General features: G+C 40.3%; 1 protein-coding gene across 1 annotated transcript in view; it reads left to right on the forward strand.

Moving 5' to 3' along the window:
- Positions 1 to 24,981, forward strand: part of kcmf1 (potassium channel modulatory factor 1) — a 132,318-nt gene that overhangs the window by 101,583 nt on the left and 5,754 nt on the right. The window contains exons 4-6 of the mRNA XM_059970080.1: positions 7,425 to 7,526; positions 17,385 to 17,559; positions 20,832 to 21,114. Coding sequence (XP_059826063.1) covers positions 7,425 to 7,526; positions 17,385 to 17,559; positions 20,832 to 21,114 — 560 coding nt within the window. The remainder of the gene's footprint in view (positions 1 to 7,424; positions 7,527 to 17,384; positions 17,560 to 20,831; positions 21,115 to 24,981) is intronic.

Genomic DNA, 24,981 nt, shown 5'->3' on the forward strand with positions numbered 1-24,981 from the left:
CTCTTCTCTTCCCTCCTCCCCTTCCTAGTCGAGGGTCCAACCTCAGTGCCAGAGACAGGACCACTGCAACTTGTTCCTGGTAGGTCATCCCCACCAACAGAATCCAAAACGGTATACTTATTGTTGATGGGAACGGCCACAGGAGTGCTCTGCTCTCTCTGTCTGCTCCCCCTGCCTCTCTTGACTGTCACCCATTTGTCTACCTCCTGTCTTTTCGGTGTGACTACCTCCCGATAACTCTTATCTATCTCTGCCTCCTGAATGATCCGTAGTTCATCCAGCTCCTGCTCCAATCTCCTATCAGACTCGGTCTGATAGGAGCTGCAGCTGGATGCACCTTTTGTAGGTGTGGTCATCAAGGACAATTGTGTTGACCCTGACCTCCCACATACTGCATACGGAGTACACCACTGCTCTAACTGTCTCTCCCATTACTTGATCCCAGATTAGTCAGAATTTCCATAGATACTGCCTGACCTGCTGAGTTCCTCCAGCATTTGTATGTGTTGCACTAGATTTCCAATATCTACAGAATCTTGCATTTGAGAGTGTTAAAGTGAATGAGAGGGATGCCAGTCCGCAGACTGTTTGTCCTGGATGGTGTTGAGTTTCTTGTGAGTTGTCCAGACAGATGAAAAGTATTCTATCACATTCTTCATATGTTAATCAACATCAAAAATACATCAGTTTCTCCAAAACATGATAGAGCAAACATTATATGGTTGGGAGTTAAGTTACTAATGGTAGAAGAGGTTAATGATTAATGAGGTTAAGTAGGATGGTGCTATTAAGGTATTTGGAAATTTGTTGTCCAAAAGTCGAACCCATATCTTTAAAGGAAAAACAATGTTTGATCTTTTTTCTCAGTTATTTGCTGTTTTATCCTTGAAAATTCTTTACTCTATTTTCGGGTGTATTTTCATATTGTAGAGTCATGAAAGATGAAGCACAGAAACAGGCCCTTTGGTTAATCGTGTCCATACTGACCATCAGCCAGCTTATCCCATTTTTAAATTCTCTTCACATTTCCATCAATTTCCCCATATTCTACCATTCATCTACATACAGTTAATGGCAATTTGAAGTGGCTAATTAACCTATCCACACTCATTTTAGAAATGTGTGAGGAAGCCGAAGAACCTGGATGAAACCCTGGTGATCATGGAGAACGTGCAACTATATTGCAGACAGTAGCTGAGCTTGGAATTGAACCAAGTGTCCCAGGCACTGTAAACAGGCAGCTCAACTAGCTGTGTGACTATACAGCCCTTCTCATTTTTCATGCACTTGTCTGTCAGTGTTAAAGCTATGAAGTCTTAGAGTTTTTTCTCTGAGGATGGAAAGAGCACATTACAGCTGAGCATTATTTACCATTCCCCAGTATCCATTTTCAGAAGTTGCTCAGAGTGACCATGACTGACAGCCTTGCTTAAAATCTTTCGAGCTTGAGTACACTGATACAAGCTTAATATGGCAGACAAATCAAATCAAGCCTTGATATCACTTGAACTTGTATTATGACACTTTTAAAATCTGATGTTAGCCTCTGAATAGTGTTGCAAATATTCTAGTTTTTAGAGAGTGAATATTCACATGTCGAGCTCTTAGGTGAAAAGTAGTTTTTGAAGGCAGTGTTCTTCATGTTTTGATTATTAGATTTCTTTTTTAGCAGCTTCCAAGGTTGTTTGTCATATACGTTTGCACTCAAGATTCTTTGCTCTCTGTTGATGTATGTCTGTATATGTCATGGGTGAAATGTGATTTTACATTAGGAAGCAACATAGGCAGTTTTTAATTCATCTATGAGTACACAGGTATCATGGCGAAATAAATTACCATCTAAAGTAACATTTGTCAGATAGAGTTTGACCTCACTGTAGACCGGGGTGGGCAAACTTTTTGACTTGTGGGCCACAAAGGGTTCTAAAATTTGACAGGGGGGCCGGGCCAGGAGCAGATGGACAGAGTGTTTTGGTAATACACCTCATAAGAGAAAATAAAATATCATGGGATATTTAGAAAACATGTGCTTTAATTTCAATTGAAAATGAACAAATGCATTACAACAAAATATCTGTCTTTGAAGTCCCATGGTATTTAGCAATTTATTGAAATGACTTTTAAAACACTGAAAATTAAATGAATAAAATACAGCTTTTTTTAATAGTAACAGTTATTATTTTAAAGCACTGAAAATTCTGTTATCCTTCAAGATATTATCATCATCCCTCTCCTCCTGACTGTCTTTATTTCAAAGACGGTAGGAGATGCAGGTCTACTTGTCCTGCTCCTTCTTATTCAATTGTCCCCTGTGCCAAAACTCAACAACGACCCGCACAAGGACAGAACAGTGACAGCGCGCCAGTATGCGGAGCGCATTATTTGATCTGGAGCGCATTTTTTATTTTGAGAACGTACATGCACCTGCGCACTACTCATGTCCATCACTTAACAGAAATGGCATGTAACATGTAAGGCTTATTGAAAAAAATATTTTCAAATGCATTTTTTACATAACACAATGAAGAAACTTACTTTTAATTTCAGTGGGAACAGTGTTGTTGGTCTCCCTTTTTAGCCAGCACATCAAAGTCTGGATTTAGTTTTGTTGTGGCGATTCTCAGGATGGATCTGAGGTGTTGGTCAGTTAACTTGGAATTGTGGCTGGCTTTGTTGATGTTCATGACGCTGAACGCCTGTTCACACAAATAGGTTGAGCCGAACAAAGAGTAAAGCGTAAATGTGGAGTAATACGCTGCACCTCAACAAAGGTCAATGTGTAGCGGTGTGCTACATGCAGCGCTAAAATTACGACATGGACTCGGTAACTGCAGTCGAAGAAAAAAACTTTATTGGAAATCCCCAGCCTCACTTTTAAGCCTCCCTCAACCTGCCCCACCTGCGCAGAGGCTCCACAGCTCTGTGCTCGCAAATCCCCGTAGCCAGAACGCTGGCTAATTGTGAGCTGGTTAGGATGTGCCAGGAAATGGGTCGCCACAAATGTATATAGAGTGTGTCATCTATTGGGAAAATGCCAGAATTGCGGGGAAAAACCATTAACAAGGTTTATTAATATAATTTCATCAAGTTCTGCGGGCCGGATTAAAAAGCTTAACGGGCCGCATATGGCCCGCAGGCCATGGTTTGCCCATGCCTGCTGTAGACGATCAATTGAGGGCAATATTGCTTTACTTGTATACATTTACTTTTTGATCATTCTTCTTAATCCTTTTCGCTTCTTATGGAGCATAGGGCCTCAACAAAAGATTTATTTTCCCTCTCAGCCACAATTTTCTGCCTTTTCCCTTTAACCTTTGATACCTTTACTAATTCAGAACCTATCAACCTTCAGTTTAAATACACTCAATGATTTGGCCTCCACAGCCATCTGTGGAAATGAATTCCACAGCTTCACCATTCTCTGGCTAAAGAAATTTCTCCTCATCTCTGTTGTAAAGGACATGCTTCTATTTTGGGGCTGTGCCCTCTGGTCCTTGACTCTCCTACTATTGGAAACATCCTCTGCATGTCCATTCAATTCAGGCTTTTCAATATTTAATAGGTTTCAATGAGAGATCCATATTTTGCACAACTCCAGTGATTACAGGCCTAGAGCCATCAAATGTGGGTTTTTTTTCACATTTAACCCTTTCATACCCACAATTATTCTTTTCAATTTCCTCTAGACACATTCTTAAATAAGGACCCAAAACTGCTCACAATACTTCAAGTGTGGTCTGACCGATGCCTTATAAACACCTCAGCATTACATCCTTGCTTTTATATTCTAGTCCTCTAAAAACGAATGCTAACATTGCATTTGCCTTCCCTACTACCAAATGAATCTCCAAGTTAACCTTTAGGAAATCCTGCACTAGAACTCCTAAGTCCCTGTGCCCTCTGATTTCTGAATTCGCTCTCATTTTATAAAATAATGTAAGTCTTTATTTCTTCTAACAATGTACATTACCATACATTTCCTTATGCTGTTTTCCATCTGCCATTTTTTTGCCCATTCTCCTAAACTATTCAGGTCCTTCAGCAGACTCCATGCATCATTATCATTACCTGCCTCTCCATCTATCTTTATCATCTGCAAACTTGGTCACAAAATCATTAATACAGTCACTTACAGTGTGAAAAGGTAATGGACCCAACACTGGCCCTTGTAGATCACCATTAGCTACTGGCGGCCAACTAGAAAGTAACCCCCTTATTCCCAAACTTTGACTTCTGCCAGTCAGCTAATCTGTCCATGTTAGCATCTTGCCTGTCATGTTTAGCACCTTTCTGTGTGGCATCTTGTCAAGTACCTTTTGAAAATCCAAGTGAACAATGTCTGCTAACTCCCCTTTGTCTATCCTGCCTGTAACTTCCTCATAGAATTCCAGTAGATTTGTCAGGCAAGATTTTCCATGCTAACTTTGGCCTATTTTATTGGACTCTAAACCAGTCTTGCCAACCGTTGAAGTAAAGCTAACTAGCCTAGAATTTCCTGTCTTCTTCTCCCTCACTTCTTAAAGACAGACACACATACTTTATTGATCCCCAGGGAAATTGGGTTTCGTTACAGTTGCATCAACCAAGAATAGTGTAGAAATATAGCAATATAAAACCATAAGTAATTAAATAATAGTAAGTAAATTATTCCAAGTGGAAATAAGTCCAGGACCAGCCTATTGGCTCAGGGTGTCTGATACTCCGAGGGAGGAGTTGTAAAGTCTGATGGCCACAGGAATGATTTCCTGTGACGCTCAGTGTTGCATCTCGGTGGAATGGGTCTCTGGCTGAACGTATTCCTGTGCCTAACCAGTACATTATGGAGTGGATGGGAGACATTGTCCAAGATGGCATGCAACTTGGACAGCATCCTCTTTTCAGACACCACCGTGAGAGAGTCTAGTTTCACCCCCACAACATCACTGGCCTTACGAATGAGTTTGTTGGTTCTCTTGGTGTCTGCTACCCTCAGCCTGCTGCCCCAGCACACAACAGCAAACATGATAGCACTGACCACCACAGACTTATAGAGTAACATTTACGATGTTCAAGTCCTGCAAAACCATTTCAGAATCCGGCATTTCTGAAAGATCACTACTGATGCCTCCACAGTCTCTTCAAGTACCTCTTTCAGAACCCTGGAGTGCAGTCCACCTGGTCCTGCTGTTTTATCTCCCTTTAGGCCTTTAAGCTTCCCAAGCACCTTCTCCTTAGTAATAATGACTACCCTCACTTTTGCCCTCTGACACTCAAATTTCTGGCATGTTGCTGTTATTTTCTATAGTGAAGACTGACATAAAATACTTGGTTCATCCACCATTTTTTTTGTTCCTTTTACCACCTCCCCAGCATCATTTTCCAGCATGTAATTCTACTGCTGCCTCTTTTGGTATCCTCTTGTGTACTATTGACTAGCATAATTTCCTATTTCATCTGTTCTTCTGTTTTTTTAAAGTTTCCCAATTCTCCAGCTTGGTATTATATTTTGGTACATTGTATGCTTCCTCTTTTATTGTTATGCTGCTTTTGACTTCCCAGTCAGCCATGGTTGCATCATCCTGTCTTTAGAAGGCTGCTTCTTAGGGGTGAGCTTTACTTTGTTTTCTAAATTATTCCCAGACACTCCAGCCATTACTGCTCTACCATCATCCCTGCTAGTGTCCCCTTCCAACCAACTGTGGCCAACTCCTCTTGTGCCTCTATAGGTACCCCTTTACTCAATGTGATACCGATAGATCTGATTTTAGTTTCTCCCTCTCAAACAAAAGGGTGAATTATATTATGGTTGCTGTCTTCTGAGGGTTCCTCTACCTCAAGCTCCCTAATCAAATCTGGTTCATTACACATCACCAAATCCAGAATTGCCTTTTTGCAAGTGGGCTTGACCACAAGTTGTTCTAAAAAGCCATGCCTTTTTACCCTCCTATTGTAATTCGAGTCCTGCATCCTAGTTACTATTCAGTGTCCTGTCAGGGTCTTTTACCCATGCATTTTCTTAACCCTTCCCACAAGGATTCTACATATTTTGATCCTAGGATATGATTTTATTTTTTAACTAACAAAGCCCACCCCACCTCCTCTGGCCATCTGACTGTCTTTTCAATAGGAGATGTATCCTTGGATGTTTAGCTCCCAGCTGTGATCTTCCAATCATGACTCTTGTGATGCCCACAACTTCACACCTGCCCTTCTACCTTATTTTGTATACAGTGTGCATTAAATTATACTATTTCAGTCCTGTATTTACCATCCTGCTCAAAGTTGTTTCCTTTCTAAACTTTCTTGGTATTTATTATCTAGATTTTAGTAATCTCTCCTGCACTTTATCCGTACTTTTCCAAATTGTTGAACCTTCTAGCAATCCAGAGATTACTAGCTTTTGGTTCTGTGTTTTAATGTTGTTTCTAGCTGTTCAAATTCCCACAGTAGAACCTCTTTCCTTGTTCTTTCTACTTCAATTGTACCTACATGGGCCATGATGATTGGATCTTAGCCCTCCCACACCAGATGTCTTTGTAGGTCAGGTGAGATGTCCCAAACCCAGGTAGGGAACACAAATTTCAGGACTCTCAATACTTCCTATGTGCCCCACTCCCATCTGCGAAGGGAGCAACAGTCTCAGACCCGTTAGACAAGTTCAAGGCCTGAGGCTCCTCCAACATACTGTCTTTGATCCCCAAACTTGCCTCGCTTACAGTCATACCCTCTTGCCCCTGATCACAGAACACACCCGTTGTTATTCTCTAAATAAGTAATGGGTGTAACTGCTTTCTGAAATAGATCCAGGTAACATTCCCCCTCCTTGATACATTGGAGTATTTGAAGTTCAGAGACCAGTTCAGCAAATTTGTGACTGAATAGTTGTACATAATTTTAAAGCAATCACTCTCAGTTTGTTGTATTGTTGTGATATATCTACCAATTAGAACTAAAGTGGCATTAATACATTTGCCCAAGATTTGCCATATTGTCCTTTGTCCATGGGTAATTGATAATGTTTGCTCTTTCTTGGAAAGGATGAGTAAACATTCCAATTTCTTCCATTGATGTGTATAGATTAAACAAAATGCAACAAGCTCGTCAACGTCTATAGGAAAAAAGGTCAGGCTGATAGGCCATAAATCATCCTGTGTAGTGAATGATAATTATGATTGGTGCTATAAGAGAGGGAGAAAGGCAATATAATTGTGGACTTCAATGAAAAATCAAAAAAAATTATGCAAATCTAAAATTCAAATAGGGAACACTAGAAATGGGGCAATTTAGACCATTTCTGTGGAAGAGAAACAAAAGTTATTGTTTTTAGTTGAAGACCCTTCTCCAGAATTAGGAAGTAGACAGAAGATACAAATGTAAAACTTAATTTCTTGCACTTCTTTGAACAATTAGAAGTGATTGTTAAGCTTTCTTTTAATGTTTTGCAGGTTTGTCCAATCTGTGCAGCATTACCTGGAGGGGATCCTAATCATGTCACAGACGACTTTGCAGCTCATCTTACACTTGAACACAGGGCTCCTAGAGATTTAATATCCTTTTTTGTGTATAAAATTCATTGTAAACAGGTGCATAAAATTTTCCATTAGCCACAAACAAAGGTTTACAAATGGAAACTTTTAAGGTTTACTTTCTCAACAAGGCTGTAAAGCAACATAATAAAGAAGGAAATTCAATAGAATTTGTGTTGACTGTAGTTTGCTCGTGCCATTGTGAGGTGTTGAATTTTTGTATTACATCACTTTTTATTGAAGAAAGTGTTGGCATTATTACATTGGCTTTAGAATCACGTCCTTATATAACTGGCTGTATAAGATAATTTAAGTTTGTCGTGTTGAATCTAATGAGGAAGCTTGTGAAGCTGACAAAACTAGTGACAGGGGTATGGATCTCAGAATCTAAATTGGCAGTAGAATTTTGGATGTAGTGGATTGTGTATGGTCCTGCTCAAGTAAACAAAAAGCAGATAAAGTTGATTCTAGAATTGACAGACCTAAATTAAGATTTTACTAACGAGAAATCAAACAACACACTTAAAATGCTGGAGGAACTCAACAGGCCAGGTAGCATCTATGGAAAAGAGTTAAGATTTTCTTAGTAGAAAGTACAATGGAACTGGGGGGGAGGGTTATGGCTATGGCTGAGTAGCTGTAGGATTTCAGGTAACAAACTTCCATTGAGGGTTAACATATAAAGTTTGGAATGGAACATGAACAGTATGGCTGTTTTTGTGCCTTGAACCAGAACACTTCTGACCATTCATGAGATGTATGAATAATTGTTAATCATCTTCACACTAAAGAATAATTCTGGGAATGAAAGGGCTAATGGGTGGTACTGATGGAACATTTGATGGTTTTGGACCTGTACTAGCTAGAGTTCAGAAGAATGGGGTGGGGAGAGGATGTCATTGAAACCTATTTGAATATTGAAAAGTCTTGATAGAGTGGATGTGGGGAGGATATTTCCTAATAGCTGATGAATCTAGGACCAGAAAACACAGTCTCGGACTAGATGGATGTCCATTTAGAACAGAGATGATGGATTTCTTTAGCAAGGGGGTAGTGAATCTGTGTAATTTGTTTCCACATTCGGCTGTGGAGGCCAGGTCATTGGGTGTATCTAAGGCGGAGTTGATAGGTTCTTGATCAGTCAGGGCATCAAAGAAAAATTGGGAGAAGGCTGGAGAATGGGGTTGAGAGGGATAATAAATCAGCCATGATGGAATGGCAGAGAAGACTCGATGGGCCCAGTGACTTAATTCTGCTCCTATATCTTATGATCTAAAGATTGACCAAACTTAAATTAATACTGAATTCTGAATTGTCACTTTGGTGTTTACCTTCTATTGAGATATGCATGCCCATATATTGAATCAGGCGTATAGTCCAAATTATATTACTTTTCTGGTTTGCATAACTATTTTTCCAATCTGTCAAAGACAGTGAAAATCATTCCTTGAGCACAATTGAATGGCAAAAGTCTCTGGGCTGTTCAAGGGCATTGATGCAATTATCTCAAATCTATCACAGACATGACACACAGAATCAAAGAGGCTTACAAATTCGACAGGAATAACAGTAAGCTTAAAATTTGGGAGTGTTTTAGAATTTGACCGAACAAGATCAAGAAAGTGATTTAAAATAAAGGCAAAATAGAATACGAGTGGACTGGTGAGAATGTAGTTTTGGACAGGAAGACCTTTAAGTAAAAAGAAACCCAGGGAGCAGACATTTTCCCTTTGCAGATCAAGATGGAAATATTTCATTTTGGGGATAAAGAAATGGCAAAAAAATTGAACAATTACTTTGTCTTTCTTTATGGAAAGATGTACACAAAACATGCCAGAAGTAGCACCTAAAGGAAGGCCTAGTGTGAGTAAGCAACTATGTATTAGTTGCAATAGCTGGAAAATTAGTACATCCAGTGGCCTTGATGATCTCCAGAATTTTGAATGAGCTAGTTTTAGAAATAATGGGTACTTTAGTGGTCATTATCTAATGTCCTGCAAATTCTAGAATTATTCCTGTAGTTGAGAGGATAGCAATATGACTGTTATTTAAGAAAAGGGAGAGAGAAAGACCAATAACATACTGATTTGTTAATGCAACATCAGTGGCAGGGAAGATGCTGGAATCTAGTGAAAGATATAGTAATGTGACTCTTGAAAGGATTATAGAATTGAGCAACAGTTTATAAAAGGAAAATGTTTGACTAATTTGTTTCAGTTTGAGGACATGACTAACAGAATCAGGTTTAATATCACCGGCACATGTCTTATATGGCAAAGCAGATGAAGGGGAAACCATTGAAGGTATTTAATCTTCCAGTGGGCTTTTGATAAGATTACTTGCACATGTGGTTAATCAGTAGCTTTAGAACATCTGGGAAACAGGCTGATATGTTTTAGCATTTGTTTATTAACGAAAAAAAAAAATGAATTTGGATAAATAGATCCTTTCTCAGGTTAGCAAACTGTAACTACTCAAGTACTCCCAAGGATTGGTTCTTGGTCCCTGTTATTCATGATCTAGGTCAGTGATTTGGCTAGAGAACTAACATTTTCTTGTGTGCCAATGGTACTAAACCATTGAGACTAAGCATGATTAGAGGGGCTTTCAGGGAACAAAATGGGTGGTTAGGATCATGCAGATCAAATTTGTTGGAAAAGCATGTGGTCACCCATTCTGGAAAATGTTACAGAAAATTAGAGTATTTGTTAGATGTTGAATAATCGGGTATTGTTGATGTTCAAAGGAACCCAAGTGTACTTGTGTGCAAGTCATTGAAGGTTAACATGTCGGATGTGAATACAGGATTAAGGCATCTTTTTGCAGTATAATGAAGTCAAGGTAAAACAGCCAGATTACACTTATTTATTTAAATCTTACATCTGTCCCACAATGTGAGTGAGTAAAAATCTTAGCGTTATGACTTCACAATGTCCAGACGTGTGAACTTACAAGTCCAATGGCTTGTAGAAAGAAGCTGTCCCGTGGACTGTTGGTCCTGGCTTAAATGCTGCTGTACCGTTTGCCAGACAGAAGCAGCTGAAACAATTTATGGTTGGGGTGACTGGTGTCCCCGATGATTTCCCAGGCCTTCTTTATGCACCTGCTGCTGTAAATGTCTTCAATGGAGGGAAGTTCACATCCACAGATGCACTGGGCTGTCTGTAGCACTCACTGCAGTGCCCAGTGATCAAGGTTGTATGCAGTTCCCATACCAGGTGATACAGCCAATGCTGCCCCTGTGGAAGGTCTTGAGGATTCGGGGGCTTATGCTGAACCTCTTCAGTTGCCTAAGGTGGAAGAGATGCTGGTGTGTATTTTTTAACCACATAGCTGGTATGTACAGTCCAGGTGAGATCTTTGGTGAAGTGTATTCTGAGGAATTTGAAACTACTCACCCTCTCAACTGCAGTCCCATTGATGTTGATCAGGATCGAGCCTGTCTCCGTTCCTCCTGTAATCCATGATCAGCTGTTTTGTTTTTTGTGCATTAAGGGTGAGGCTGTTATCTTGATACCGCTGTCAGGTTGTTAACCTCTCCAATGTAGGCTGTCTCGTCACCACTAGAAATAAGGCCGCGACCTATTTTAATCTCTAGGGCAGAAAGCATGTCCTTGTCCTACATGGAGTGCAGGGAAGATTTATTGGTCTGGTCCAAGTAATGGTAAGTTTGCTGTATGAAGAAAAATTGAGTATGTTGTAACTTTGTTCCGTGGAGTTTAAAAGAATGAAAGGAGATACCATTGTTCAAAGGAATCTGGGTATTTTTCAGTGAAATCTATTCCCAGATTCCCAGGGTATGCCATTTCAAAATAAGGGGTAAGGGTCTTTATGATTGGAAGAAAATTCTTCACTGAGTAAGTGGTGAACCTTTAGAATTCTCTAGCTCAAGGGCTGGGGAGTTTGTTTAGTCCATTCAAAGCAAAAGTTAATAGATTTTTGAATCTTACGAATATCAAGGAAATGAAAATAGTGCTGGAAAATGACACCAAGGTAGAAGGTTGGTCATGCCTTGATAAATGTTGATGTAATCAGAAGGCAGGTAGCTTCTCTTATTTCTTATGCTCTGTGGAAGTTTGTGTGCAATTTGTTTACTACAGCACTTCACCCGATCACCTGGCTGTACTTCTACTTTCAGTATATAGGCAGAGACTAAAGACTGTAGCACCAGTGGTGAGGACCAAGAAGGGAGGTGGAGGAGCGCTTATAGGACTGCTTTGAATCAGTGGACTAGATGATACTTCATGATTCATCTTCAAATCTAAGCCACAGTTGTCACCGACATCATCAAGACCTGTATCGATTTGAGAGTGTCTTTGAGAACATACCCAAACCAAAAGCAGTGGATAAACAAAGAGATTTGTAGATTGCTGACGGCTAGATCTGTGGCATTCAAGAGTAGTGATCCGGATCTAAGCAAGAAGCTCAAGTACAACCTATGAAAAGCTATTTTAAGAGCAGAAAACCATTTCTGGTTGAAGTTAGAGACAAAATTGCATGCGCATTAGCTTTGGCGGAGGTTGCAAGGTATTATTTCTTCCAAGGCAAAACCTAACATCATGCATGGCTATGGTACTTCACTCCCAAATATGCTGAACAACTTTTATGCACACATTGAAATGGAAAATAAAATATACCTGTGCGAATTCCTGCATCATCTGGTGACCCTGTAATCTCTGTTTCAGAGGCTGGTGTCTGAACACCTTTCATGAGGTTAAACCAGGTCCTGATGGTGTATCTGGTAGGGAAGCTTGTGCCAATTAACTGGTAGAAATATTCAAGGACATTCTTCCATCTCTTACTGCTGCAGTCTTAGGTTCCTACCTGCTTTAAAAGGGAGAGAATAATACCAGTGCCCAAGAAGAGTACAGTGAACTGCTTCAACAGCTATTGCCCAGTTGCACTCACATCTATACAGTATACCTCCATCAGGCTGTTGCTTATTAGTTACAGCTTAGTTTTCAACGACATCATACCCTCAGTACTAATCAACAAACTCCAAAACCTGAGCCTCTTTGCCTCCCTCTGCTATTCGATCTTTGACTTCCTTATTGAGAGATCAGAGTCAGCGTAGATTGGAAGTAACATCTCCTCCTCGCTGACAATCGACACTGGCGTAACTCAAGGATGTGTGCTTAGCCTACTGCTCTGCTCTCTACAACTATGACTGTGTGGCTAGGTACAGCTCAAATGCCTTCTATAAATTTGCCCATGACTGAACTACTGTCGGCAGAATTTCTGGTGACAAGGAGACGTACAGGAGTGAGATAGATGAGCTGGTTGAGTGGTGTCACAACAACACCTTGCTCTCAACGTCAGTAAAGTCAAGAAAATGCTTGTGGACTTCGGGAAGAGGAAGTCAAGGGAACATGCACCAGTCCTCATCAGGGGAAAGGGTGAAGGGTTTCAGATTCCTGGATGTCAACATCTCTGAAGATCTATCCTGGGTCCAACTTATGCAATTATGAAGAAGGTACAACAGAAACTGTATTTCATTGGGAGTTTGAGGAGACTTGTTATGTCACCAAAGACTTGCAAATGTCTACAGATTTATGTGGAGAGCACTCTGGGTACGTTACCATCTGGTATGGAGGAGCCACTGTACAGGATCAGAAAAGCTGCAGATCTTTGCAGACTCAGCCAGCTCTGGTATGGGCATCAGACTGCCCAGCATCAAGAACACCTTGAAAAGGTGATCCCTCAAAATAATGGCTACCATTATTAAGGACCACCATCACCCAGGACATGCCCTCTTCTCACTACTTCCAAGAAGGATGAGATACAGGAGCTTGAAGACACATGACTTATTTTAGGAACAGCTTCTTTCCCACTGCCGTTGGATATCAGAGTGGGCAGTGAGCCCATCTACGTTACCTCACTTTCTCTTTTTCTTACTCTCTTTTTGCACTAATTTAATTTTAATATGTATGTTATTGTGATTTGTGGTTTTTATCATGTATTGCAATGTACTGCTGCTGCAGAACAATATATTTCATGGCATATGCCAGTGATATTAAACCCGACTCTAATTGATTCCTATGAAATGTTGTAGGAAACAAGTATTCTAAAGGAAGGATGTGGCAACTGTGGCAGACAAGGGAAGTCAAAGACAGCATAAAAACAAAAGAGTGAGCATATAATATTGCAAAACTTAGTGGGAAGTTAAAGGATTGGGAAGTTTTTAAAAAGCACCAGAAGGCAACTTTTTTTTAAAAAAAGTAAAACTTAGAGGAAATATGAAGGTAAGCTGGTCAATAATATAAGAGGATGCCAGAAGTGAGACAGGTGAGAGTGGATATTGGGCTGATGGAAAATGATACTGCAGAGATAGAAATGGGGGACAAAAAATGGCAGATGAATTTTACCATTTTGTGTCAGCCTTCACTGTGGAAGACACCAGCAGTATGCAAGAAATTTGATTGTTATGGGCCAGAAGTGAGTGTAGTTGCCTCCAGAAAGTGTTTGGAAAGTTGAAAAGCCTGAAGTTAGGCAAGTCATATGGACCAGATGGATTACACCCGAGAGTTCTGAAAAAAAGTAGCTGAAGAGACTGTGGAGATTATAGTCGGCCCTCCTTATCCGCGGGGGATTGGTTCCGGGACCCCCGCGGATACCAAAAAACGCGGATGCTCCAGCCCCTTATTTAACATGTCTCAGTGCGGGTGGACTTTAGGACCCGGGGAGCTCTGAACCTTATTTAACCTGTCACAGTGCGGGTGGACTTTAGGACCCAGAGGAGCTCAGACTCGCCGCACATGACTGCTGCTGAATCCAGTGTTTCTGTTCAGTTGACAGAAAACGATCACGATTGAAAATAAAAGTGGAAATAATAAAGTGATCGGAAAGGTGAAATGCCATTGGTCATTGGAAAAGCGTTAGGCTACAGTCAGTCAACGATCAGAACAATATTTTAAAGGATGAAGTGAGAATAATGGAGCATGTGAAAGGCCCTGCCCCGATGAAAACTACAATTATTACAAAGCAATGCTGTGGTTTAATTATTGAAATACATACGTTTCTTAAGTGTTTTATATGCATAGAAAGGTAAAATATATACTATATACCTGTACTAAGAAAAACATTTGACTAACTGACGCTAAATAATACTGGATGTACCTGTTCCGACTTAAGTATAAATCTGACTTAAAGACTGCCTGTACCTGTACTTTAATTTATCTCTAGATTACTTTTTTTTAAAGTGTCACACTAGACAGTCAGCCATTCTTGTCTGGCACGTGGTGTCAGGACTGGTCTCCTTTTCGGATTAACCAGGTCACGATATGAACATTCCTGACTTGACCCTGGTATTTTTTTTATGAGGCTGAGTGGCTAGTTCGACACTCAACCCGGCATGGATGGAAAGCATGCTTGGGGGTGGCCCGACTTGGATTTGAACTTGGGAGTCTTCACTCCGGAGTCCGGCGCTGATGCCATTGTGCCACCATCTAGATTACTTGTAGCACCTATATACAATGTAAATAGTTGTTATACTGTATTGTTTAGGGAATAATGACAAGAAAGGAAGTCTGTACATGCTCAAACAACAAGTGCTGGAGAGAGAACTTCCGGGTTTTCCCCATCCGTGGTTGGTTGAATCCATGCATGCGGAACCCGCGGATAAGACTGTAGTAGCATTCTTTCAATAATCACTTGATTCTGGAAGACTGGAAAATTGCAAATGTTACTTCACCCTTTGAGAGAGGCAAAGAAAGGAAGGTTTAGACCAGTTAGCCTGACTTCAGTAGTTGGGAAGATGTTGGAGTCCATTATTGAGAATGAGGTTTTGGGGAACTTGGAGGCACATGTTAAATAGGCCAAAGTCAGCATGGCTTCAAGGGAAATCTTGCCTGACAAATCTGTTGGAATTCTTTCACATAATAACAGGCAGGATAGAAAAAGGAGTCAGTGGATGTTGTTTATTTGGATTTTCAAAAGGCCTTTGACAAGATGCCCCATGTAAGGCTGCTAAACAGAGTAAGAGCCCATGGTATTACAAGGAAGATACTAGCATGGATAGAAGATTGGATGACGGGCAGAAAACAGATGTAAGTGTGAGAATAAAGGGGGCTTTTTGTGGTTGGGTGCCAATGACTAGCAGTGTTTTGCAAGGGTCAGTGTTGGGACTGCTTCTTTTCACATTACATGTCAAAGATGTTGTGGCCAAGTTTGCGAACGATACGAAGACTGGTGAAGGGGCTTGTGTTGAGAAGCAGGGAGCCTGCTGACAGAGTTTGGGCAAAGATGTGGCATATGAAACGTGGCTAGAAGGAATAAAGATGCAGACTGCTTTCTAAAGAGGGAGAAAATTCAGAATTGCAAAGGAGTCCTTGTGCCGGATTCCCTAAAGATTAACTTGCAGGTCGATTTGCTAGTAAAGAAGACAAATATGATGATAGCATTCATTTTGAGAGGGCTGGAATATAAAAGCAAGGATGTAATGCTGAGGCTTTATAAGGCATTGATCAGACCAATGTAGAGTATTGTGAGCTGCTTATCTAAGAAAAGATGTGCTGGCATTTGAGAGGATCTGGAGGATGTTAAAGAGAATTATTCCAGGAATGAAAGGGTGAAATTATGAGAAATGTTTGACATCTCTGGGCTGGTACTTGCTGGAGTTCGGTAGAATGAATAGGGATCTCATGGAAACCCAATGAATATTGAAAGGCCTGGAAAGAGTGGATGTTGCCTATAGTGGGAAAGTCTAGGACCAGATGGCACAACCTCAGAATAGTGAGGTTCATTTAGAACAGAAATGAGGAGGAATTGCTTTAGTCAGAAGGTGGTGAATCTATTGAAATTATTGCCACAGGCAACTGAGGAGGTCAGATCATTGGGTATATTTAAAGTGGAGGTGCTACAATAAGCCACCAAGATAGTGCACTATGATTAGAAATAATCTTGCCAGAATTCACATTTGTATATTTTTATTAAGTATGAACCAATTTTTAGTCTTAACCTTAATTATTTATAAGATGCATTGTATTTTCTGTTTGTTCATTGTTAAAAGAGCATCTTGATGACCAACTTCTTCCTTCGCTGTTTCTTTCCTTACCTGTATGACACAAACCAGGAATGTGATAACATATCTTTGCCAGTGTGTTTGTGGCTCTTGGAGTGCTGGAAAAGCTCAGTTCCCAGGAGAAAACTGGCTTGGTTGGCATCCCATCCACAGCCCCTTCACCACTGTTCTCTTCTCCTCTCCCCCTTCTTTCTATTGCAGAGTAGCTGAGCATACTAAAATGTCTACCAGCACAAGTGCTTTCTCTGCATCGTCTATCACTTGAATAAGTGGCAGGTGCTCATCATAGAAAATACAGAGTACCTCTGCATTATGGAAGGGTTAGAAAAAAGCCTATATTGATATTGTTTGCAGAACTTCACTGAATCCCTCATTATAAATTAAGATGTATCCTGTGAGAAGTTATTGTTTCAACAGTAATCCACCCTCAGGTGTTTGCTCCATTGGCAGGAGACTCTGATTGCATTGTAATCCAAAGAGAAAGGCTTGTGTTTTTTTTTTCTGAACTAGTAATGCACGATGCATTGTTTAATGAAGTATTGTACAAATATCAATGGAAGAGATTGTCTTGTCATTTTCTAAAGCTAATCCCTTAAGTAGCCACTTGTTTGTGAATCCTCAGCCTGTGATTATTGTCCACGGTAAACTAGTTCAGTTTTCTGTGCATTTTTTTTCACTAATTCTGTGAGAGCAAATTTTTCTGTATCATAGATTGTTTGGTAATATTTATGAATTCCATAAAGATAAGTTTTTATTACCTTACCTGTTATAGCAAAAAGGTATAATAAACAAGTATTCAAGAATTTTAATTCGTTGGTAATTTTCTTACCACCTGTTACATTTCCTTAATGACTATTTATGATGAATCCAGTGGTGTTCGACATGTACGTAGGATGTTTCATCCTGGCCGAGGCCTTGGAGGACCACGTGCTCGTAGGTCAAACATGCACTTTACTAGCAATTCCACTGGCGGACTTTCATCCTCACAAAGTTCATATTCTCCAAGCAATAGGGAAGCTATGGATCCAATAGCTGGTGAGTTTATATTTCTAATGATAATGTAGATGCTGGAAGCTGTGACAGAAAAATTAATTTTGGAAGATTGAGTAGGTCAAGCAGTATCTGAGGAGTCAGAAGTTGTAAGTTTGTTTTGCATCAGAACTGAGAACGAAGTAGAAACATTGACATTGAGGATGAGAGGGTGAATATTGGGAAAAGAAAACTAGGATGAGTGTGTGGGGGAGAGAACACTAGTTGTGTGAGTTAGGTGAAGTTGATAAGTGTAGTGTTCATTCCATTAGTTACGATCTACCCAAGTGGAGTACAAGGTGTTCAAATTGTTGTGGATGAGAGTGGAAAACAAAAGGTTTTCATCGCCATCTACCTGCATTTAACTGATCTCGCTCTCTTTTCGCTGCTGCCATTGCGCAGGAGGTGCAGAAGTCTTGGGTCCCACACTGCCAGGTTCGGGAGCAGTTGTTGCTCTGCAGCCATCAGGCTCCTGGTTGCGCTTACTTAACTAAGTGCTGTTTTTTTTAACTGTTTACATGATTTGACCTCTTGAAAGTTAGATATGTGGTTGTCTTGTGTGTGAATTCTGTTGTGTCTTGTGAGGGCAGAAAGATGAATCTCAAGATTGTATAATGATATACATAGGTTGGTAATAACTTTGAACTTTGTGTTAGGCTTCTCTGTAACAATGGAGAAGGTTGGGGACATGTCATTGTGAAAGTGGGAAAGATAATTAAAATGACGTAACCAAAAACGTAGGGTGATTATTGTAGATGGAGTACAGGTGCTCCTTAACAATTCCCTAATCTGTTCTTGGCTTCACTGATGTAAAGGATGCCATATTGTAAACATCAAATGGAATAGACCAAGTTCGAAGAAGTACAGGTGAACCCCTGCCTTACCTGGAAGGACCAATTTAATTCCTTGGATGCTAGGGAAGGAAGAGGTGAAAGTACAAATATTAAATATACATTTGCAAGGAAAAGTACTAGGGGATGAGGAGTAATGACTGGATCAGTGAATTGGGAAGGTTGGAGTGAGGTTAGAAGCAAGAAGGATGTGACTGGTGGTAGCATCGTATTGGAGCTGGCATGATGATTATGGATGTGTAATCTGAGGCTGGTGTGAAAAATGAAGAGAAAAGAACTCTCAAGCTTGAGATCGCGAGATACTTATTTGGAAAATAGTAAACACGCCATGTTCAAAAAGTGAATGGGACATCAGGAAGTTCTGCAGAGCTTGACATTATTTGGGTTACTGTGCACTTGGCAAGAGCCAATGAAAAGAAGTTAGGTTTAAGTGGAATAGCTGTTGTGCTTTGGCTCGATGTTTTGGTGAAGAGAGGCAGAGGCTAAGATAGATCTCTGGTAAACTTCTTTTGTGGGCGTCCTTTGCAGTTAAAGCATTGAGTGCAGTGGAGTGCTCTTGTGGGATGTGATAAAAACATGGAGGCTTGAGTAGCCCTAACAACCACATCTGTGAAAACTGTATCCAGCTGCAAGTTCTTAGTGCGTTAGTAAGCTGGAGCTCGATGACCTTCAGATCATCTGGGAGACATAGAATTTGATTGACAGGAGATACAGGAAGAAGTTGCACTGTAAGTGCAGGGCACAGGTAACTGGTGCCCGTCATGATGTTGAAAGTTGATAGGCAGCCAGTGCGGGTACCCTTGTGGTATTTCTCCTCAATTACAAGTATGTTGCTTTAGATACTACTGCGGTTGGGGTGGAGAGACTATATAGCCAATTTCATGGACATAATAGTAAGTCTATTCTGAATGGAGTTTCTAAAGACCCAATAAACCAGTGATTCCCAACCTTTTTTATGCCATGGAACTATACCTTTAAGTAAGAGGCCTGCAGACCCCAGTTTAGAAACCCCTGCAATAAACCATGCCCTTCTTCGTCTTGGTTTTGGTAATATTATTGTGATATATTTCAAGATACAGTGAAATACTCGTCTTGTATACTGTTTTGTATATTCAAATCATTATGCGGTGCATTGAGCTAGAATAAGGTAAAACAAAATTGCAGAATAAAGTGTAAAGGCTTCTTTAAAAAAAAGCAGTGCAGGTAAATGATAAAAGTACAAGATCATAAAGATTATGAGGCCAAATGACCATCTTATTATTCAGGGGAGCAACAATTATTAAGAGAGCAATTATTAAAGGAGTGCAACAATTATTTCCACATGGTTTACTGAACAAGGAATTCATGACTTAGACATATGACAATGGAACAGAAGTTAAATGGTTTATAGCAACAACAAAATATCATTGCTAATTTGAATATTTCTTGATGAACCATATGCTGAAGAACAGCAGAGATTTATCTAAGTGCTTGACATTTCAAAATAAAAAAAAACAAACTTCATAAATGTTACTAAATTGGCAGTCAGGTCCTGACAGGGAAGCCAACGTATTAGGTAGTGGGGCAAAGGACACAGAAAGGTAAAGGATCACATAAGTGACAATGGACTTCACAATTATTGCCCTCATAGCTGTGTATAGCCTAACCAGTTAGACTTGTAAAGAGAATGGAGAGGAAATTAATTAAAATGTTTTGTATTTTCCAATAATGCAGCTGATGATTTCAAAGTGAACCTGAGAAGTTTTTTACAACAATATGGTAGTTCTACCATTATCAATGTTATTTATTCGAATGATTTTAACATTCCCTAGTTACCATGATGAAATCTAAACTTGTACCTCCAAATTGTTATCCAGCCTCTCAAATACTATTCTCATTTGGCATGTCTGGTTTCTAATCTGATCCAAGTTTAAATCTTCTAAATTAATAATTCAACATAACCTTTTCCAATTTGTAAATCTGTTTCCTCAACTGTGAAACAGTTGACCTAAGCCAAAGAGAGCAATTTAAGGGTGGAGGTTGCAACAAGTGACGCGAAATGGAGGTTCATGTTCATGGGAGAGGCGGATGGTTGGAGGTGGTGGGTGGAAGCATTATTATTTTAAAAGCTTGCAGCTTTGTTTATGAGTGTGCAAGAGCATTGTATGTTTAGATGCAGCAGAGCCCACTCACTTTATTTACTGGATTAAGATTTCACTCTGTCAACACCATGTTTTGGCTAGTGTCTATTAGGCACTGCATGTTGAAACATCTGCACAAGTATTTTGTGTTCTTCGCTATAGGAGGAGGGAGTGGACATCAATTTGTCTATGACCACCTGAATCACTATCTTCTTTCTCTACAGGTACTGATAGACATGTTCCAGTATTTCCCGATTATCTTTGTCAAGATAACAGCCTGCTCTTAAATTGTCTCTATTTGTTGCAGAACTGTTATCGCAGTTATCAGGTGTGAGACGTTCTGCTGGAGGACAACTCAATTCCTCTGGTCCTTCTGCTTCTCAGTTACAACAGCTGCAAATGCAGCTGCAGTTGGAGAGGCAGCAAGCACAGGCAGCACGGCAACAGCTGGAATCTGCACGTAATGCGACAAGACGCACCAACACAGGCAGTCTCAGCACCACAGTCACACAGACTACAGTGACCAACAACACAACCACCACAGAAAACAGTCACCAAGCCTCCCAAAATTCCCAGTTCTTGCTCACAAGGTAAGAATAATTGGTCCAAAGGGATCTGACAAAACAGTTTTGCCTTGTGAAACAAAATGAACCTTGAAAACATTTGTATTCTTATTTACATGATGTGCTGCTTTATCAAAATTATCTTCCTCCATGAAGCTGCAGATGGAAGCACCGATATTGATTTCCAGCAATAGTTTGACTGATATGCATAGTGTTTACTTTTTATTCCTTAAATTTACAATTTATCTAATGATAAAGCACTGTATTAAAATGTAAGCTATAGGAGGGTGAACCTGAACTGGGTTTGGTGATCTGCTTTTCATTGCAAATAACCATTCTCATCACTTTATTGCAACATCAGAAGGTATAACAATAATCCAGGTCTTTTGTGTGTATGAAATTCAAATTGTTGATGTTTTCCTCTCATAAACAGTTAAGCTTATGTGTGGTTTTCCATTTCAATGCTCTTTATATCACAATGCACAGAGCTGACAAAGGGCTCCCTGGACGCCATTCTTTAACCTTCTCCCCAAATTAAATGTCAATCTTGCCCATTAAAAGGCTGTATTAGACTTGTTCCTTGCTTTAGTCTGACCTTTAGTTTGATTTATTTTCTCTTTGGATTGTATTTTCAACAAATTCCACTCCTCCTTGTGTCTCAAATTTAAAGTCCTTCACTTAGTATTGTTTACCTTTTTCACATCCTTCCAGGTAAAGTGCACAGGTGTAGTATTACTTTTTTATGTCCTGGTGTTTCCCTCCTTAGGAATTAGGATGACCTTCTACAGTATTTGTAGGTTCTGAAGCATCTGATTAATCCATTGTGGGTCCAGCAGATTTTACTACAGTTGGGGCTAGAGGTGCTCGATGAAAGAGCAGTAAAAATGGTGTTAATGTAGAAGGAAGTGTTCTCTTTCAGACACTTCATTTGGGCTTCTGCATTCTGTCAATACATGGACTTAAGATTCTCTGTTATCTCAAATGCTTTCTCTACTTTTAGTTGTAACTAACAGGCAATGTTCCTTCTAATGATTTTTAGTAAGTGTGCGCAAGGATCTTATGTTGTGCAATTTTTTTTCCTGTGACAGAAGGTTGTGCGCACATGGCACAGATTATGTAGGTTTACAAAATATTTGACATAAAATGGCACAGGATAACAACAAAATAACATACATATTTAAGTCACTCAGTTATTTTTTCTCTCTCCTGTCTTTGGCATTTACCCATTCTTTGTAAACTCTATCTAGACTAATAGAACTTCCATCCAATTGATAGCTTTTGATTCTCATTAACATATCCAAATGACATTCACCTAAACGGTTTCTCAGCTTGCTTTTGAGTTGATTCATTAGGCTCACAGTCCGCACTAGATGCAAGAAAGATTCCCCCAATGTTCATCAACTGTGCAAGGTCACAAAACTGTTCATTTTGAAGTACAAATGCCACCATTTGAGCAAAGTTTGAAATAATTAAACTATTACAATATTTTCAGCTAGAAAATCATGATATTTTAGACATTTAAGATTATCTTCAATAAGTATAATTGTTAATTACTACATTATTTTGGGTAACTAACCTTTTGTGCGCACATTAATTTCCTTTGTGCACTGGTTGAAAAACGTGTGTGCGCGTGCACACGAGCACAGCTTAGAGGGAGCATAGCTGAGAGGATTCCCTCAAATTGATGTGATGTTATGAGTTTGCCCCCTATTGGTGGTGTATGGAACCCAACCCCACCCCCTGGGTTTAAGAGTCAAAATATAGACCGAGTTATGATGGCAGCTGATTGCTGAGTTCCTGCTCTGACTAGGTGAATACCATCTAGTGGCCACTTGTGCACTGAGATTCACCAACCCCTCTGCAGGTACCAGAGGATAGCAATATGACAGAAGCTGTAAAGGGGGCAATGTCTGAAGGTTCTTTCAAGTTTTTCTGTATGGCTGCTGGGACTAGCAGATGGATGGGCCTATTGCTATTCAGGGCTGGCTCTGAAGAGAACACGTAGCATTGGTGTTTTGGTTGGCTGTGTTCCAAGAGAGTGAGGGGCTGGAAGTAGATTCTTTTGGGCATGTGAGGCAAGTAGGGTAGTGAGGAAATTGGGAGGTTCACTAAAAGAGAATGAGTTGAGTGAAGGAGAAGGGGGTGACTGTGGGAAGCAGTTAGGAGGGGCAGAGTTAGGGGCGCTGAAGGAGGGAAGAGTTCAGAATGGAGTTCGTGTGAGGGAGAGTTTCAAGGAAAATCTTTGTGTGCACGCATCTACATAGAGTTCGAATGAATGTATTTGCTAAGTTTCTTGAGCAGATTGTGGTCTCCAGTTGCATCTGTTTGCCATTTGAACCAATTAAGACCTTGTTCTGCAAAAGACCATGTGGTAGCTTGTGTGCAAAAAACCATTCATATTAGAATTCATAGCCTTCTTCCATTTCTTTGGGATTGGTGTTGAAGCAAGTCATCTTTGAACCCAAGGGCTTGCTTGGCCTTTCTTAATGAGGCTCCTTCATTACTGTTCCATAGTACATTGGCTAGTGTTGTGGTGTCCTCCCTGCAACCATCATGTTTATCCTCACAGGTGCAAGCAATTTTCACTATTGGATGGGATTAATAGGCAGGTTTTTTTCTGTTTGTTCACTCTCCCTCTTCCCTGTACTTTTGCTGTCCTCTGAAATTTGGTTGTTTTCTGGAGTAAGTGATCCTGTAATTCCTTCTCTGCTATTGTTTAGAGTCTCTAATGCTATTGTTCCATAAAACAAACTATAATGGCAAAATTATATATATTGGAAATCTGTAATTCCTGGTGGATTGGATTTCATCCGTTAGTCTCACGAGACCATGGATCTGTGCCTGGAAAGTCCGAGCGCATTCAGGTAGACTGCTGCTTTCCGTGTTGTGCCGTCGCAGTGAGGCAACGTTGGATTGTCCTCTCCAGGGCGCAGACCTGGGCAAGGTTGTATGGAAGACCAGCAGTCGCCCAAGCAGCAAGTCTCCCCTCTCCACAACACCGATGTTGTCCAATGGAAGGACAAGGACCAATACAGCTTGGCACCATTGACATCTCAGGAGTTGCCAGGGCGAGGTTGAAGACAACGTCGGACTACTTTAGGGACTCCAGCTCCAGATTTGCCCTCAGGGTTTACTCCTAAAGCCTTGCCCATGAGTGGGTATGGCCACAAGGCAGTGGAGGTTTGAAATCAGTGTTTTTCCTCTCTTAGATGGACAGCCTTCCCAGGCTGACGAGCTCCATCTACCCGAAGCACTGGTTTTAAGGTGCCAGGACCCGCCTTCACCCCTTCTCCTGTTAGTAGAAGCAGTTCTGCTGGTTTTAGAGGCTAAGCCACATGAGAAGGCCAGGAGTTGGACTTTGTTGTCAGAGGCTATTTGAGGCACATGCTGTGAGGAACACTTTTAGGTAGTGAGAGCTTATCCCCACTACCACTCCTCGGCTTGGAACTCACTCAACCTTGGAACCTGGTATTAGCCAAGTTAATGAAGAAGCAGCTGAAATGTAGTCTATTTATTAAGGATTAGAGTTCCAATCCTGCTACTGTAGGTGGTTGGTTTTGGTAATGAAATCTGAAATACATAGTAAAGATGAATAATGGTTAGTATAGGACAGGGGTCAGCAACCTTTACCACTGAAAGAGCCACTTGGACCCGTTTCCCACAGAAAAGAAAACACTGGGAGCCGCAAAACCCGTTTGACATTTAAAATGAAATAACACTGCATAAAACGTTTTGTTTTGCCTTTATGCTATGTATAAACAAACTATAATGTGTTGCATTTATGAAATTGATGAACTCCTGCAGAGAAAACGAAATTACATTTCTGCATGCAACAAAAGCATTTTGAACTCCGAAAAAAAGACGTTGGGTTGAAGGTTACTTTTAAGTAAAATA

The sequence above is a fragment of the Hypanus sabinus genome, chromosome 5, assembly GCF_030144855.1.
Source record: "Hypanus sabinus isolate sHypSab1 chromosome 5, sHypSab1.hap1, whole genome shotgun sequence".
In the NCBI taxonomy this organism is placed as follows: Eukaryota; Metazoa; Chordata; class Chondrichthyes; order Myliobatiformes; family Dasyatidae; genus Hypanus; species Hypanus sabinus.